At 34.9% G+C, this 19,396-nt stretch overlaps 2 protein-coding genes across 4 annotated transcripts; one reads left to right on the forward strand and one right to left on the reverse strand.

Annotated features, from left to right (window-relative positions):
- Positions 1-1,524: 1,524 nt before the first annotated feature.
- On the reverse strand, positions 1,525-2,127 carry LOC142167005 (uncharacterized). The gene has a single exon (XM_075227154.1). It carries the CDS (start codon positions 2,125-2,127, stop codon positions 1,525-1,527), a length of 603 nt encoding a protein of 200 aa, XP_075083255.1.
- Positions 2,128-14,061: 11,934 nt separating this feature from the next.
- On the forward strand, positions 14,062-18,818 carry LOC107824990 (BEL1-like homeodomain protein 7). Of its 3 annotated transcripts, XM_075226125.1 has the most exons (6): positions 14,710-14,781; positions 15,328-15,667; positions 15,760-16,311; positions 17,253-17,620; positions 17,727-17,787; positions 18,043-18,818. In XM_075226125.1, exons 2-6 carry the CDS (start codon positions 15,629-15,631, stop codon positions 18,598-18,600), a joined length of 1,578 nt encoding a protein of 525 aa, XP_075082226.1. In that variant the 5' UTR covers positions 14,710-14,781; positions 15,328-15,628; the 3' UTR covers positions 18,601-18,818. The 3 variants fall into 3 exon arrangements, with proteins under 3 accessions (XP_016507299.1, XP_075082226.1, XP_075082225.1); XM_016651813.2 differs by having other exon boundaries at positions 14,062-14,781; positions 15,328-16,311; XM_075226124.1 differs by having other exon boundaries at positions 14,779-14,850; positions 15,328-16,311.
- The last annotated feature ends 578 nt before the right edge of the window (positions 18,819-19,396 follow it).

Genomic DNA, 19,396 nt, shown 5'->3' on the forward strand with positions numbered 1-19,396 from the left:
CATATCATATCTCAGTCTCTATTGCTATTTATTAATACATCATATTATCATTTTTGGGCTGATTTTCATGACATCTTGAGCCCGAGAGACTGGAGAGGTTGATGACTGAGTGAGGCCGAGGGCCTGATTGTGAGGATATTTATGAGATCGGGATGCACGCCGCATCATGTTTCATTGATTTATTCCATGATTGGCTTATTATAGCGCTTGGGCTGAAGGAGCCCCTCCGAAGTCTCTACACATCCCCAGTGAGCGCAGGTACCTACTGAGTGCGAGTGTCGAGTGCCGAGTGCTAAGTTATTGAGAGGAAAGAGTGATTGGGAGGAAAGAGTGATTGTGAGGTTGGAGTGAATGGGAGTACTGAGGGACTGTTGTTCTGAGAGGATGCATTAATTTCATTATTGTTGCACTTTAACTGTCATATATTACTGTTTTGGAAACTTCTGAAATATATAATCTCTTGTTTTAGTCGAACTTAATATGAAATTACTGTTGAGTTTTAAATGTATAATTGGAAAGCATGCCTACCTTCTATTGTTGAAAATTACTGCAATTGGACTTAGCTATGAAGCTCGTCACTATCTTCAGTTCTTTATTTAGTATTGTTACTTGCTGAGTTAGTTGTACTCATACTTTACCCTGTACCTCGTGTACAGATCTAGGTACCTCCGGTCACGGAGGTTGTTAGTTATTCAGAGCTTTATCTGCAGAAACTATCGAGGTAGCTACTTGGCGTCCGCAGAACTTGACTCTCTTTCCTTTCAGTTATTTGTATTGTTCTATATTTCCAGACAGTGTTCTATACGTCAGACTATGTTATCATTTAGATGCTCATGTACTCAGTGACACCGAGTTTTGGGAGTATTTTATGTCGGTATTAATGAGATTTTGTATTGACCTTAAATATTATATTTTTAAACTTAAAAGAAATTGTGGTTTATTGAGGTTATCGGCTTGTCTAGTATCGAGATAGGCGCAATCATGACAGGTGATATTTTGGGTTGTGACAACTGTACTCCATGCTTTCTTGAAGAAGTCACTACCATAGCCATCTGGACCTAGGCTTTTCTTTATGTTTATACTGTACATGGCCTGCTTAACTTCCTTCATTGTATACTCTCTTACCAGTTCTAGTTGGTGATCCACTGATAAAGTATACCCATTCCTCAGAAAGCTTGTAAAGCCTTGGTTCTATTCCTCTCCTTCTTCCCCAACAGATCTTTGTAGAACCTCACAAAGATGTTGGATATGGCTTCAAGTTCTGTTTGCTCTCTATTCTCCTCATATGTCAACTGAACAATTGCCTGCTGAAGTTTCCATACTTAATGACATCATAGAAATACTTTTTATTGTTATCTCCCAGTTTGATCTAGTTGACTTTGCTTCTTTGCTGTAGAAACATTTCAGCTAGATATGATGATTTTCTATATCTTTGAAACCTTCTTCTCTCATGCTCTTGCAGTTCTTGATCCATTGGATTGTTCTGCAATGCTAATTGTGCTGAAACTAATGCCGCCTTGTCCTCTATGCAACTTCAGTTAATATGTTTCTGAAATGCTGCCTATTCAACTCCTTCAAACTTTGTTTTAGTAGCTTCAATTTCTTCACCACTTGCAACATGATACACCCTTCAATCTGTTCTTGCCAGATTGCTTCTACTCTGGGCAAGAAATCGGGATGGTTTTCCCATGCATTACAATACTTGAAAGGTTTGCTAACATGTCTCTCATTTTCGATTTGCTCAATCTTCACTGAGCAGTGATCACCGATCCCCTCTGGGAGATGAACAGCTACAAAGTCAAGCATTTGATATAACCACTTATCATTCACAAACACCCAATCAATTTTAGAAAACACCATACTGCTACCATGCCTATCACACCATGTATATTTACTCCCTTTTGGTGGTAGTTTTACTATCCCACAAGCATCCACACATTGTTGGAACTCCACCACTTCATTTACTGTCACTTGATTCCCCCCAACCCTATCATCCATATTTAGAATTGAGTTAAAATCTCCCATTATTATCCATGGTTCATTAATACCTTGCTTGGTAGCTTCCAAGTAATAACGCAACCCTCTCCTTTCCTCTTTAGTGTTATAAGCATACACTATTGTTACCATATAGCATAACTTCAAGGTGACCTGCTGTACTCTACATGTGATGGCTTAAGCATTACTTCTCACTTGATCCACCTTGAAATAGTCAAGTCTCCATACTACCAAATTCTGCCATTATAGTGATGCTACAAATTAGTGATCCACTTCCATCCAGAAAATATTTTATTTACTATTGCTTCAACTTTATTTGCTTTAACCTTGGTTTCAAATAGACCAAGGAGTCTTATTTTCTCCGTATTGCAAATGATATTTACATCCTTTTGCTTATTAAGGCCATTAAGGCCCCTAATGTTCCAACTTATCATCTTATCCATTCCCTGAATGAGGTATTTGAGTATCCCCTTCATTCCTAACATTCTTATCCTAGTGCTATCCATCCACACCATCTTTAGTAAGTACTTGAAATGGATTCCTCACGTGCACTTGCTGCACTTGCCTAGAGCTTTGTCTCTGATTGTTCAAAGGAGTCACCCAACCTACTTATTGTGTTGTCTTCTTCCCCTGCCCATGTATCTTAGTTTTGGTTGCTTGCAACTCTTTTGGCTTGGTGTTTTCTTTGTCTGGCTTGACCTTTTTTATTATATGATCTTCTTTGATACCTTTTTCCTCCACCCTTTCTTTACCCTTGCCTTCTGCCTTTTGACCTGATTCCTCCTGCTGCACTACCAGTTTTGGTGACCATGGTTGTGGTTGCTTCTTCCTGCATTCCTTCTCCTTGTGCCCATATTTTTTGCAGCATTTTTATAGTATAGGTTTCCAGCCATATTGTACCCGTTGTTCCACCAAACATCCCCTTTTATTACGAAACATAATTTTTTCTGGAAGTGGTGTATCAATAGCCACTTCAACTAATAAGAGAGCAAAGTTCAGTCCCAACTTCTTCTCAGTTTGTTTATCCACCATCAATGGTTTCCCAATCTTACCAAGTCCCTTGGGGCTCCAATATTTAAAATCAAGTCCTGGCAACTTCACCCATATAGGAATTATTTGCAGCTCTTCCCTAGTGAACTCCATGTCAGCATTCCATGCTTTGACAATAAAGAGTTTATCGTCAAAGTGATATATACCCCCTTGTAGCAGCTCATTCTTCCCCTCCTAAGAGTCAAATCGCACAAGAACAATTTCATTTTTAAACATAGTTATCTTGTTAATTCTATATTTAGCCCACTATTATTGTATGAAACCATTAATTACAGCGAAAGGTGGGCGAGCCCCTAGCACATAACACACACAAAATGAGTAAATAGACCTTTGTTGCATTGGTACATTTTAGTGAAAACCATTTTATGTTATACCACACATAAAATGACAACTTATAAGCTCTTGTTAATCGAACTAGTTTTCAAATGTATGATATAGGTAGATTCCTTTGAATTTAAATACGTATAATAATTCGGTACCTATGTATATGTATACTTGTAAGGAATAGAATTATAAAATTTAGTCAAAATTCTATATCTGATTAAAACTAGTGAATGATCAACCTGTCTTCTAGTCAACCTTTCACTTTTGATCTCCGACTTTATGCAAGTAAGGAAAATGATTTTAAAATCTTTTCCAAGTCGTCACTCGCAAACTCAATTCAGAAAATATGTCCTCTAATTCTTATCTTAGAAAATCTTAGGGTTTGTTTATTCCGAAAGTCAAACATTTCCTTTTTATTAAAATTCTTTCTTTTGGAAAATCAATTTCGAAACATATTATTTATTCTTAATATTTCTCCTCGCAAATCCTTGGGGTTTTTCTATTACAAAGTCAAACATTTTCGTTTATATTAATATCATGTCTTCTACAATAAAAAATAAGGAAGACTGACCACTGATAACTTTGTTATTAAGGTTTCTTTAAGGAATAAGACGGCAAATGCTTTAAAATATAAGCTATTATTGTTGCCTTTAGAATATTCACTTTTTTCCTCTAAAATATACAATATAAACTTCATCTCTTGAGCAGATATCCATTTGTTCTCCTTTCTTGTCAAGGCTTTGAAAATGTTTTTTTTTTTTTAAAAACATTTTCATAAAGGAATTAAGGATCTTTGCTACTGCAGTTTGTTTCTATTAAAGAAAAATTGAATCCTCCTCTTTGGTTTATTTTTTGGCCGTTCTTTCTACTAGGAAGCTTAACTCTTCAATAGCCACTTTTATCGGATGATAAATGTTTTAATTTTACTCAATTAATTCAAAAAGTTCTAAATCTAATTAAAATAGTGGGGGGAAAAACAAAGATATTTCCATTCACTAATCCCAGAACCTCCAGAGTCCAGACGCAGTCCGTGGTCGGCTGGTCGCTATAATAATGAATGTATTCTGATGATGTGTACCATGTCGCTTACATATGTTTATATTTTGAACTAATATTAAATACATTTGACAACTTGTAATAAATCACTATAATTTCATTAATGTTATAAATATACTATATTATGGATGTTCATTTAGCACTCAGTTGTAAATAAGCTTCCTGAAGAAGTTTATCCATATGAGACTCCGCCGTAAATATGTTTATCTATTTAGTACTCTATTGGAAATAAGCCTCCTGAAGAAGCTTATCCTTTCGGTACTCCGTTATGGATAAATATTACCCATGGTAGAAGATTATCTATATCTGGCACAACAGCTTAGAGTAGCAGCTTACACAGCAACTTGCAGTAGCAGCTTACACAGCAGCTTCCTTTCTTCTATAAATAGAGGAGAATTCAGTTCATTATATACATAAGTTTGAAGTTTGAATAATATATCAGTTTCTCTCTATACTTGTCTTTATTTTATAACACATTATCAGCACGAGACTCTGCCATCTCGAGAAAATACTTTGAAAGTATCAGAGGTACGAACTTTCTTTTTCTAAATAATATCAAATCTTTCTAAACTTGAGTTTGTAGCCCTGGATATATCTGGCAAAAGCTATATGTCTTGGGTGCTTGATGCGATGGGTCTGGAAGACACCATCAAAGATAAAAATCAGGCATCAAACCAAGACCGTGCCAAAGCAATGATATTCCTACGCCATCATCTTGATGAGGGCCTGAAAATGGAATATTTTACTGTTAAAGATCTAGTCATACTGTGGAATAATTTGAAAGATAGATATGACCACCTGAAGATGGTCGTTCTTCCACAGGCACATTATGATTAGACTCACCTAAGGCTACAAGATTTTAAATCTATTAGTGAGTATAATTCAGCTATATTCAGAATTATTTCCGAATTGAAACTATGTGGTGATAATATTACTGATCATGATATGTTGGAGAAAACTTTCACCACTTTTCATGCCTCGAATATGCTCCTGCAGCAGCAATATCGAGAGATGGGATTCAAAAAGTATTCTGAACTTATCTCACATCTTCTTGTAGCCGAGCAACATAATGGGCTATTAATGAAAAACCATGAAAGTTGACCTACTGGTTCTTGTCCATTCCCTGAAGTGAATGAGACGAACTTCCACCAAGCTAAGCGTGGAAAAGGACGTGACCCCAGTCGTGATCATGGCCGTGGTCGGGGAGAAAACTCTAATCGTGGTAATAACAATGCACCAAAGAACCTTCCTCACCACCGGCAGTGGAAAAGAAAGGAACAAAAGCATGAAGCGGTACAAGCAGCAAAGCCAGAAAATGCATGCTATAGATGTGGAGGAAAAGGGCACTGGTCACGTACATGTCGTACGCCAAAGCACCTGGTTGAACTGTATCAAGCCTCCCTGAAGAAGACAGAGAAAAATGCTGAAGCAAATTTTATTTCTAAAGATAATATAGACTTCATGCATTTGGATGTAGCTGATTACTTTGCACTCCCAGAAGGAAAAACAAGTCATGTGATCGGTAGTGAATCTGTAGAAATATAAATATTTTAATTTTTATTATTTGCAGTAGATAGTATGGTTATGTAATTATTGTACATAAATAAAAGTTATGCTTTAAAAATGATGTTTACTATCATATTTATTTTATTTATGGCATTTTGAAGAATATGGATAATCCTCAAATTATGTTTGGATCAAAGGCCAATGAAGATATTTGTATAATTGATAGTGGAACAGCTCATGCTGTATTCAAAGATCAGAAATACTTTTCTTATTTGCATAAGCAAAAAGCAAATGTTTCAACAATTTCTGGTAATATAAGTTTGATTGAAGGCTCCGGAAGAGCTACTGTATTACTGTCTAAGGGAACAAAACTTATTATCGATAATGCATTGTTCTCCTCAAAGTCCCGAAGAAACTTGTTGAGTTTTATAGATATCCGCCGAAATGGGTATCATGTTGAGACAATAGATGAAATGAGCGTGGACTATCTTTGTATTACAAAGAATATTTCTGGCAAAAAATGCATTGTAGAAAAGTTACCAACTTTATCTTCTGGCTTATACTATTCAAAGATTAGTACAGTTGAAGCACACTCTATCGTAAACCCGAAGTTTACTGATTCAAATACTTTTGTGCTTTGGCATGGCTATTTGGGCCATCCTGGATCAATAATGATGAGACGAATTACTGAAAATTCGAGTGGGCATCCATTAAAGAACCTGAAGATTTTTACAAATGATGAATTTTCTTGTGATGCTTGTTATCAAGGCAAAATGATCACTAGACCATCACCAATGAAGGTTGGCATTGAGTCTCCTGCCTTTTTAGAACGTATACATGGGGATATATGTGGACCTATTCACCCACCAAGTGGGCTGTTTAGATATTTTATGGTCCTAATAGATACATCTTCAAGATGGTCTCATGTGTGCCTACTATCATCTCGCAACCTGGCATTTGCAAAGTTATTAGCCCAAATAATTCGATTAAGGGCACAATTTCCAGATTATCCTATAAAGGCTATTCGCCTTGATAATGCTGGAGAATTCTCATCTCAGGCTTTTGATAATTACTGTCTATCGGTTGAAATAAAAGTTGAACATCCTGTAGCTTATGTTCATACTCAAAATGGCCTTGCAGAGTCATTTATTAAAACGGCTGCAATTGATAGTAAGACCACTACTTATGAAAACAAAATTGCCCACTACTGTTTGGGGCCATGCTATCTTGCACGCAACATCACTTATCCGTCTCAAACCAACACATTATAATAAATATTCTCCGTCACAATTAGTTTTTGGTCATGAACCAAATATTGTCCATCTATGAATTTTTGGATGTGCTGTATATGTGCCAGTTGCACCACCACAGCGCAGTAAGATGGGCCCCCAAAGAAGGTTAGGAATATATATTGGGTTTGAATCACCCTCTATTATTTGCTATCTTGAACCATTGACGGGAGATTTATTTACTGCTCGATTTGTAGATTGTTGATTGGATGAAATAAATTTTCCACAATTATGGGGAGTGAAAAAGGAAATCAAAAGAGAAATTGTGTGGAAAGTTTCATCATTATTTTACTTTGATCAACGTACCCCTATATGTAATCAGGAGGTCCAGAAGATCATCCATTTATAGAATATAGCAAATCAAATACCAGACGCATATACTGATTTGAAAAGGATAACTAAGTCACATATCCCTGCAGATAATGTGCCTATCCGAATTGATGTCCCAGCAGGACCATCTACTAGCATGAGAGTTAGTAAACCTAAAGCACGCCTGAAGCGTGGTAGACCTTTGGATTCTAAGGATCGAAATCCTAGAAAAAGAAAATCGACAAATGATCAAAATGATATTATGAAGAGATCTCCTGAAGAGACCCAAGATCTGATTAGTTCTGAGATTCTGGAGAAATCAATGATCCCGAGACTCAAGTGAGTGAGGAACTTTTAATAAGTTCTACTGGTGATGGGATTAATTTAAATCGATCTGAAATAGTGGTGGATAATATTTTTGCATATAATATTGCACTTAACATTATGCAAGATAGTGAGAATCTTGAACCTCGATCTGTCGAAGAATGTCGACAAAGATCTGATTGGCCAAAATGGTAAGAGTCAATTCAATCAGAATTGAAGTCACTTGCTAAAAGAGAGGTCTTTGGACCAGTAGTCCAAACACCTGTTGGTATAAAGTCATTTGGTCATAAATGGGTTTTTGTACGAAAAAGGAATGATAAAAATGAAGTTAAAAGATACAAGGCTCGCCTTGTTGCCCAAGGATTCTCACAACGACCTGGAGTCGATTATGAAGAAACATATTCACCAGTTATGGATGCCATAATATTTCGATATCTCATCAGTTTAGCCTTACGTGAAAGGCTTGAAATACATCTAATGGATGTGGTTACAGCTTATCTGTACGGGTCACTTGATAATGAAATTTACATATAAATCCCTGAAGGATTTAAAATGCCTGAAGCATATTCAAAATCTCGGGTAATGTACTCAATCAGATTACAAAGATCTTTGTACGGTTTAAAGCAATCTGGGCGCATGTGGTATAATCGCCTCAGTGAATATTTGCTGAAAGAGGGTTACATAAATGATGTTATTTGTTCATGTATTTTTATAAAGAAAATGGCTTCAGAATTTGTTATACTTGCTGTTTATGTTGATGACATAAATCTTGTTGGAACTTGAGAAGAGCTCCAAAAGGCAATTGAATATCTTAAGAAAGAATTTGAGATGGAAGATCTTGGAAAGACAAAACTTTGTCTTGGTCTGCAAATTAAACATTTAGCAGACGGGATCTTTATCCATCAATCTGCCTATACAGAAAGGGTCTTAAAACGCTTTTACATGGACAAAGCACACCCATTGAGTACACCAATGGTTGTTCGATCACTTGAAGTAAATAAAGATTTGTTCCGACCTCCAGAAGAGGATGAGGAACTCCTTGGTCCCGAAGTACCCTATCTCAGTGCAATTGGTGCACTAATGTATCTTGCTAATACTACAAGGCCTGATATAGCATTTTCTGTTAATTTACTAGCAAGATATAGTTCTTCTCCTACACGGAGACATTGGAATGGGATTAAGCATATATTACGATATTTAAAGGGAACTCTTGATATGGGTTTATTTTATGCTAACAAAGATAGTGCAGATCTTGTTGGTTATGCATATGCAGGTTATTTATCTGATCCCCATAAAGCTAGATCTCAAACCGGGTACGTTTTTACATGTGGAGGTACTATCATATCATGGCGCTCCACAAAGCAATCTATTGTTGCTACTTCTTCAAATCATGCTGAAATAATAGTTATTCATAAAGCAAGTAGGGAATGCGTATGGTTGAGATCAATAATTCATTTTATTCGAGAAAAATATGGTTTGGAATGTGAGAAAAGATCCACAATTTTATACGAAGACAATGCTGCATGCATAGCCCAATTGAAGGGAAGATTTATAAAAGGAGATAAAATGAAACACATTTCACCAAAATTATTCTACACACACGATCTTCAGAAAAATGGTGACATTGATGTGCAACAAATCCGTTCAAGTGATAATCCGGCAGATTTATTCACTAAATCTTTATCAACTTCAACTTTTGAGAATATGGTATACAAGATTGGAATGCGGAGACTTAAATATTTGAAACAAGATTTTCATCAGGGGGAGTAAAATACGCGATGTACTCTTTTTTCCTTACTAAGATTTTTTACCACATGGTTTTCCTTATAAGGTTTTTAATGAGACAGCTAGCAATGCGTATTACTAAATATGTGTACTCTTTTTTCTTTATTAGGATTTTTTTCCACTGGGTTTTTTCCTAGTAAGGTTTTAATGAAGCACATTATCTTTTAATGAATATCCAAGGGGGAGTGTTATAAATATATTATATTATGGATGTTCATTTAGTACTCCGTTATAAATAAGCTTCCTGAAGAAGCTTATCCATATGAGGCTCCGCCGTAAATATATTTATCTATTTAGTACTCCATTGGAAATAAGCCTCCTGAAGAAGTTTATCCTTTCGGTACTCCGTTATGGATAAATATTACCCATGGTAGAAGATTATCTATATCTGGCACAACAACTTAAAGTAGCAGCTTACACAATAGCTTACAAACAGCTTACACAGCAACTTCCTTTCTTCTATAAATAAAGGAGAATTCAGTTCATTATGTACATAAGTTTGAAGATTGAATAATATATTAGTTTCTCTCTATACTTGTCTTTACTTTACTGTCTTTATTTTATAACAATTAATAATTTTTTGTAGTGCATAACTTTTTTACACATTAGTCAGTCAAATAGACCTACAATTATGTGGCTTTTTATAATAGTAACTATAATATGATAACATGAAAAATAAAATAAGAAATAAATTTTTACAGTAATAATATAAAAGTTTTTTAAACTGTTAGTATATATATATATATATATATATATATATATATATATATGTTTGGTTGTACCTTTTCTTTTTCCTCATATATAGTAGTAAGATTTATTCAAGTTATGTGACCTATATAATGCATCTATTAATAAAATATGAATCAAAAACACTAAATAATAGAAATAACCCTTATAACGGTAAGTTTAAATAGTAGGTACTGAATCATACATTAAATAAATTACATATTCTAAGTATATGTTGCATATTAATTTATACTCTGTGTATCAAACTCAACATCTAACGAGAAAATAATTCATATATCAATTTCTGCTTTGTATAACTTGTCTTTAAATCAAGGAATTTTTTCATTCCTATACACTATTCTAAACCTTATTATGAAAAATGTCCATGTATTAGTATTTACATTCACCTTAAAAGGCTCTCAATCCATTATCTGTGCCTTCAATCAAGGGACTTAGTTGTACTTTTTTCCTTTTTTCTCTCCTCTTTTCCCTTTCTCTCCGGATCTTCCGTTATACCTTTTTCTCTCCTCAAGTTGAAGCTTCACCTGATTTCAATTAAACTCAAATGTTTGTGTTGAAAATCCTGACAAATTCAAATCCCTTAGAGTTCTTTTTGTGATGATAATTGAGAGAGATGTAGTCTATTGAATAATTGTCAGCTTTTCATTATCTTCATGTGTTTATGAAGTTATTCCGTTATTTATTCAATGGCACTCCTACAATTTGGAAGCTTTGTGCGGTACAGTAGCTAATAGGGCTTCTAAATACGTAAACCTGTAAATAATACAGATAATAGCTGAAAAAAATCCAACCATCCTTTAAATTAAGAATATTATATAAAAATTTGGTTGAAAATTTAACTACATAATACCAATCTCCAATGTGATTTAGAGTTTAAAAATTACTATTCCTAACAATTAGAAAAACTGCACTTCTTAATCTAAGGGGGTTCTGTGTTTGTCCTATTGAAACAACTTTAGACTTCAAAGCATTAATTTGTGTAATCAAATCTTCTTTTAGTGTAAACGGATGCGACTTTACACTTTGGTCAGTTAAGTTATCTTTACATTTGGTAAATGCTTATATTTACTCACGCAGTTAAGAGTATGCTTATACTTAAATATAATTTGTATACAAATTTTATACAATATGTATTTTGTATATTTTGTATCTGATTTATACATATTAAAAATAAATTTCATACAACTAATTATATATTATACAACTTATCTACAATTTATCTACAACTTTCATACATTATTTCTACCCAGTTATATACAACTACAATATCATACCACGTAAATATAATTTTGATACAAATTTTATACAATATGTCTTTTGTATATTTTGTATCTGATTTATACATAGTAAAAATAAATTTCATACAACTAATTATATATTATACAACTTATCTATAATTTTCATACATTATTTCTACTTAGTTATATACAACTACAATATTACATAACTTAAATACAATTTTTATACAATATTGTTCCACTTTCATACAATAGTTAAATAAAAAAAATATAAAAACAGAATACAATTTTTCTACAATTTTACTACAATTTCGTAAGTATAATGTATGTCATGTCTTCTTCTTCTTCTTCTTCTTCTTCTTCTTCTTCTTCTTCTTTTCTTCTTCTTCGAGTTTTAATCTGAAATTCAGCCAAAATCAAGTTTAATCTTCACCAAAACACCCTCAAAATTGAGATATAAACTCCAAACGATATTCCCAATTGTTTGCAACAACACCCAATCCAAATAAATAATGGTTTTTGAAAACCCAAATTCGAATTCAAAGCTTCAAATTTTTTTAATGGTTGTCAACGGTGGAATTGCTGCTCTCTTTTCCTTTGCTTTACATTACTGGAATTAGGGATTGAGAGATAGAGAGAGACATAGAGAGAATTCCCAATTGTTTGCAACAACACCCAATTCAAATAAATAATATTTTTTGAAAACCCAAATTCGAATTCAAAGCTTCAAAACTTTTTAATGGCTGTCAATGGTGGAATTGCTGCTCTTTTTTCTTTTGCTCTACATTACTGAAATTAGGGATTGCGAGAGAGAGAATGGATATAAATGGTAAAATTGTTGCTCTCTTTCCTTTGCTCTACATTACTAGAATTAGGGATTGAGAGATAGAGAGACGTAGAGAGAGAGAGAGAGCGCACGAGGGAGAGAGAATAAGGATGAGAAATAATTGATTCCTAATATAAAGGGATACTCATTTAATTCCTAAAGTGTATATAATTGGTAAATTTGTATATAGGATGTAATTAAATTGAAACTTGAGTAGGGAGGGTAATAAAGTTTTCAATAGTGTATATGTATGTAAACATTCCTTAAATCAAATACTCTCCAAAGTCCAAAATGTGATAATCATACCAATCAATGAGTAAATTATTATGCAATTTAAGTAAATCTCATTTGTATAACATTCTTTCTAGAGTCTGTTTGGACATAAGATTTTTTTTACTTTTTTTTGAATTTTTTTTATTTTTTTTCGAAATCAATATTTGACTATAAAATTTCTAATTTTCACTTGAAGATGAATTTTTGAAATTTTTCGAAAATTTAAAAAACTCCAAAAAGTTGCTTTTCAAAGTTTTTTCACTCAGATCACTCGCAAAAATTCAAAAACAATCCAAAATTATATTCATATTCAATCACAACTCTAATTTTTAAATATCATTTTCATTTGATTTTTTTTTTTTAGAATTTTACAATTTTTTATGTCCAAACGCACACCTAGTTTCTACCATTCAAATCCTAACTTAAACACAAAAGTAGAAAGGACACGTAACCGGCCTTGTATTTGCCGAAATATGCGCATAAGACATCGTTTGATAGCCGCCAAACTAACAAGAATTGGACAGGTTAATAGCATTAAACTAAAACTAAAAACTACCACCACCTATGAGTCTATAGCCATAACATTTCCAAACACGTCTCTTCACCTGTGACTTTTGTCACTGTTTTCTTCCTAACCTCTTTCCACACGTCTCTCTTCCAAACACTGAAGGGATGGGGGCCCCACTAATTATGCCAAAATTATAATACAAGGATTATTTAAACTAATAATACAAAATTGATTATTTTGCGATGGTTAATAGTATAAATATTGTTAAGCAAAGAGTAATAAATGTTACGTAGGAACTACTTACTCCAATGATATTTTTAAAAAAGTACCTTAATCCCATATTGGTAATATATGTATTCATATTTCACGCTCTATTTAGCATAAAATAATATATAATTTATACATAACTTAATGAATATAATTATTTACTGCAAAAAGTTTGCAATTTTTTTCTTACAACGCCAATCAAAAGCTGGATAAATTATGCCGGACTTATTTCTAATCCATGTAGTCAAAGTATATTTTATGCAGGATTTTATGGGGGAATTATCCTCTATTACCAGCAGATACAGAGCTAGAATTTGAAGTTTATAAGTTCTAAACTTATTATCGAACACGTCTTAGTTACTGAGTTCGCAATTAAATAGTTATAATAAATTTTTTAATACAAATCCAATGTCTAAGCAAAAATTACTAGTTCGTCCGAACCCGTAAGTAGTACTCTAACTCCGCCCAGGTTACCGGCAGTCTCTCCTCCAAGCATTTAACAACAGGTGGGTTCTAGGGGCCCCACTACAAGGAATTTTGAGTTATAGAAAATACACCTACTGTATGGTGTGAATCACACCTATACATGTAATGTAAAAAAAAACCAACTACCTAACCATAGCAAAGCTGTGTCATCAAACTGTTTAACAACACTTTGTAACTACTAGGAACAGAACAACTTTGTTTATAGTTTAGTTTTAAGCAAGTCTTAAGACCAAAGATCAAAAAAAAAAAATCTTGGTTTAGGTCTACCAACTGGTGGTTACCGATTCAGACCCTTAACCATCAAAACCAAAATATTCTCCTCACCAAGATAAAAACAACCACCCCCACAATACCAATTTTCTATTCTTAGTAGAAACCAACAAAAATTATTAAAGAAAAACAGAAGCTTCTAGGGGAGTTTTTGAGCTGACCCCACTTAAGAAAGTTTGATATTATTGAAAAGGAATATATTATTATTATTATTGTTTTGCTTTTTGTTTTTTCATGAAATTTCAAGAATGGAAGGTTGGAGTTAATTATTCTTTGCTTTTTCTTGTTTTTTCATTATTGTTTGTTTATTTGTTGAATATTTTTTTGGTTGGTGTCATTGTTCTATGATAAGGAGGGGTTGGTGTGCTTAGGATCTTTAGGATCAGTTTTTGTCTCCATATTGGGAAGCTTTGTTTTTGAGCCAATTAGGAAGTTCTGCTTTCAATCACTCTCTTTGCTCCTCTCTTTTTCTCTTCTGTGCAGTGTGCTCCCCTAGTTGAAAGCACAAAGACAAGTTTTTCTTTCCAGGTAAATTTAATTTCTACTTTTATTTGCCCTATCCTTTTCATTTCTATATTTTATTACGTGTACAATAAAGTAAGTAATATTTTCATTCATAAAGTATTGTTCTTGGTTATGTTATGATGGATTCTGATGTTCTTAGTTTTTAATATGGTGGAATTCCTATACCTACTGTTGTCGTAGCGGTGTTTGGTCATTTCATTTTCTACTTCTTTATGAGAATTTGAACGGAGCCTTGCCGTAACTGGTAAAGTTGTTTCCATGTGACTAGGAGGTCACGGTTCGAGCCGTGGAAACAGTCTCTTGCAGAAATGTAGGATAAGGCTGCGTACCATAAACCCTCGTGGTCCGACTCTTTCCGTACCCCGCGCATAGCGGGAGCTTAGTGCCCCATACTTCTTTATTAGAATTTGATGGAAATGAAAAGTTTGATGTTGATTCTGATATCAAGTAGTAGTTCAAAATGGTCATTTGATGATATTGCTTCTTTGAAACTTCGTTTTCTTTCTATTTGAACATGTTTGATGAATTCTGTTTCTTCTTCATTGACAGCTTCCAAACAATTTCTTCCAACACTCTGCTAATGATTTGTAGTTCGATCGAGTCACTTGAGCAGGAGGTTGTGATTCTTGAGACATTATAGGGATAGATATAATGTCTGCTTACTATTCAAATTTGTCCAATCAAAGAGAGGTTTTGCCAATGTCCTTTTTGCCAGACCAGAAATTTGATTCTTATCACTCAGCTGGTCTTTCTGATAGTTCGATTCATTTAAACCAGCATTCTTCTACGGTCTCATACTCGGAATTGCCTGCTCAGAACTATGGTGAAGTTCAAACAATAAGAGGCAAAGATGAGATGCTGTTCATTCCACCAACCAGTGAATCGGGAGGTATGCAACTAATTGGTAGGTCAGTGAATTCTGCACCCAATTTTTTGGAGAATTCAGTTATGATGGATCCCCGTTCTTTTCCAACAAAACAGCTTTTTGTGCCCAACGTTGAGCAAAGCCTTCAAAATCAAGGACTATCTCTTAGTTTGGGTACGCAAGTTCCACCTTCGCTTCATGTGTATTCGTATCAAGATGACTATACGAATTCAAGTCTATCTTCTTTGGTGGGTACTCATGTTTTGCACTCAGAGCAGGGATCTGAAAACAAGGAATCTAAAGTTGCCGAGTACTTGTCATTTGACTTATCTAGAGGAACTAGAGCTGCAAATAATCCCCAAAACTCCATGAGCCTCAGAGATATGAATTCTGGTGCACGTTCCATTTACAACTCGAAATATCTAAAGGCTGCTCAAGATTTGCTTGATGAAGTAGTTAATGTTCAGGAAGCACTGAAACAATCAGATAGACTACGTAACTTCAATTTGCTCGGGCAAGATCGTTCTGAAGAGGCTGATCTCAAATCTAGTTGTTCAGCTTCTGGTATATCTGGTGATCATAATAATTCAACTAAAGGTGAACTTTCACCTGCTGACCGACATGATCTCGAGAGCAAGATGACAAAATTCTTTTCCATGTTGGATGAGGTAAATCTGGACTTCTCCTGACTCATCTTAAGGGATACTTTTTGCTAAGAGGGGATGCATTTGTTGCTTGTAATGTCTTTAGATATTGCTAAGACATACTGTTTTCAGCATTGTTTTCCAACATGCTGACTCAGACTAGGCTGAAACTCTTTTCCTTATCTAGTAGGAGTAGTAAGTAATAACTCCAAGGGATCCAGGTCCAAGGTGATTTCAGTTTGTATTTAGTTGTGACATGATCTGTGCAAATTACACTGCCTAGTGAAAGTGAACTAGGAATCTGCTTGCGCTCTAGGTCAGAACAAGTTAATAGATTTTCATTCTTAGTGACAACTGAGGTTCTACATTTTTTTCCTTTGTATTCCTCACCTATAAAACTTTTAACATCTGACTGATTTCACAATTAGGATGTTCCTCTAATCTTCCTTTGGTCCTCCTAAATATTCATGAAGTGTTTGCATTCTATGAGACTTTGCAGAAGATTTTAGTTGGATCTTATGTTGCCAAGTACTTCGCTGAAAATTGTTGTTCTTTGACAGATGTTGAACATAGAGCACATCCAAAGTCATTGCTTTTGTTCTCTGCAAGTCCTTTTTTACTTGAAATAATTCTACTGGCATTAGTTTTTAGGAGAATTAAAACTCCAAACTGATGGTTCTTTTGTTAAGAGGATTTGTTTTCTGTAATTTTACTTCAACTGGGAGAAAAAATTTTGAGAACTTGAAATTTCTCTTTCCCAATCTTGAAGTCATACGCAGGTTTTGTTTCAAAGTCTCCCTTTGTTGTGCTACTCAAATGCTTGTTATGCCAACTCTTAGCAGATTCTTGGACTAATTCAGTTTCCACTTGACATCTATCTTTTATATGCTATTAAGTATTAACAGATTACATGTAAACGTTATCTAAAAGCTATCTTGTGAATTGTGATTATATTTTTGTTATAGGTGGATAGGAGATACAAAGAATATTACCAGCAGATGCAAGCAGTGGTATCTTCATTTGAGATGGTTGCTGGACTTGGTGCAGCTAAACCATACACATCACTTGCCCTTAAAACCATATCTCGCCAGTTCCGCTGCTTGAGGGACGCAATCAAGAAGCAGATTCAAGCTACTCGTCGAAGCTTGGGAGAGCAAGGTGATAGTCAAGGGGAAAGATTATATCGTCTCCGTTACGTGGACCAGCAGCTGAGGCAGCAAAGGTCCCTTCAGCAATTTGGTATGATGCGCCAGCCTTGGAGGCCACAGAGGGGCTTGCCAGAGACTGCTGTTTCAGTCCTTCGTGCTTGGCTTTTCGAACATTTCCTCCATCCGTATGTTTCTCTCACTCTTCTCTTTTTCCTGTGACCTTTGTGCTATGCACCATCTAGGACCAGTTAACATGCATTCTGATTCATTTTGGTCGTCGTGTTTCTTCAGCTACCCAAAAGATTCTGAGAAAATCATGCTGGCAAGACAGACAGGTTTAACAAGAAGTCAGGTATGCTAATCCATGGCTATTCCGCTTTAAAGCATAAAAATCTTAGCACCCTTCTTTTTTGTATGGAATCAAGTGAATTAACTTACTCTTACTGTTTTCCACTTACACACTATAGGAAACCTGGGACAACCTTTAGCCTTCTAGCTTATCTCTTATTTGTTAGTTCTGTGTTAAATTTAGCATTAGTATTAGAAGACATTGTGGTGCTTAGGCCATGGCCAGCTATCTAACCAACAAAACTCGTGCTTGAGTTAGGTGGCGAACTGGTTCATAAATGCTCGGGTGCGCCTCTGGAAGCCCATGATTGAAGATATGTACAAGGAAGAGTTTGGTGAGGCGGAAGCAGGATCCGGAGCTTCACCAGACCGTGCTCCAGAAGAGTCCAAAGAAAAGTCAATAGCTGAGAACACAGGAGAAGAGATTCCTGAAAGCTTTACTACACCAGCTGTTAATTGCAGTCATCTCGACCCCTCTGACGAGTCAAGTAATGTTGTTACGAATGTACAAAATAATTCATTCACAACCAAATTTATTTTTCAAGACGGTACTTATGAACACGAGAAGATTGATGCTGTCAATACATACCACGCCTCCATGTTAGGTGATATAATGGGAAATCAAGTATCACTCGCTCTACGTCTACAAAACAGTCAAATTGATCAGCAGCCAATATCTGGTAGGGCACAGTTAGCGGAAGATGACAAGACAGGATCGACTCTGGACATTAGCAAAGGAGAATATTATTACATCGACCCAGTAAACCAGCAAGAGAGGTTTTCAGGGCCTCATCTGCTATCCGATTTTGTAGCATAATGATTTCTTGCTTATATTGGTTATAAGACCTTTTTTACCACTTACTGTATCATTGAGAAGTGGGTTACCAAATATGTGAATATACTAATGGATAATCCGTCTGTATAATAGTGAGGAGATTGTGAATAGTTTAGACTTAGAATCCTCAAATGATATACATCTATGTAATTTTGTGCTTGAATATGAGAATAAAGGTCCTATAGAATTTGAAATGGTAAGTCCTCTTCCACCCTTTTACAGCTAGTGTATGGAACCTAGATAATATTCTAAGGCACCAATGATTTTTCTTTAGGGTTGGTTAATGTCTTGCTCTGGAACATTGAGGATATGCCTGAATGATTCCTAAAGCTAACAGCAGATGAAAATTATGGCAATAGCACTGGACTTGGATGTGAACACAGTTTATGGCAATGGGTATTTTCTTCATGATTCTTTTGTTTAACTGTCTGTGATTATTGAAGGGGGACCTTGGAGCAACGGTAAAGTTGTCTCCGTGTGACCTATAGGTCACGGGTTCGAGCCGTGGAATCAGCGGGATTGTGCATTGGGCTGCCCTTTTTCTTGTCTGTGGTTATGGTGCATGACATAAAAAAAGTAATCCAATGTTCTCTGTATATAAATATATTATGGATGTTAATTTGCAGCAGCTACTAAGCTAGTTGTACACTACAATCTATCCACAACCAACATATGATTCACATATCTTTTTTCTTTTTCCTTTTCTTTTTTGGATGGTGGTGGAGGGAGAGGTTCGTATCAAGACATCGACTACATCATAGTTCTCTAGCAAGGGTGG

The sequence above is a fragment of the Nicotiana tabacum genome, chromosome 12, assembly GCF_000715075.1.
Source record: "Nicotiana tabacum cultivar K326 chromosome 12, ASM71507v2, whole genome shotgun sequence".
Taxonomy (NCBI): domain Eukaryota; kingdom Viridiplantae; phylum Streptophyta; class Magnoliopsida; order Solanales; family Solanaceae; genus Nicotiana; species Nicotiana tabacum.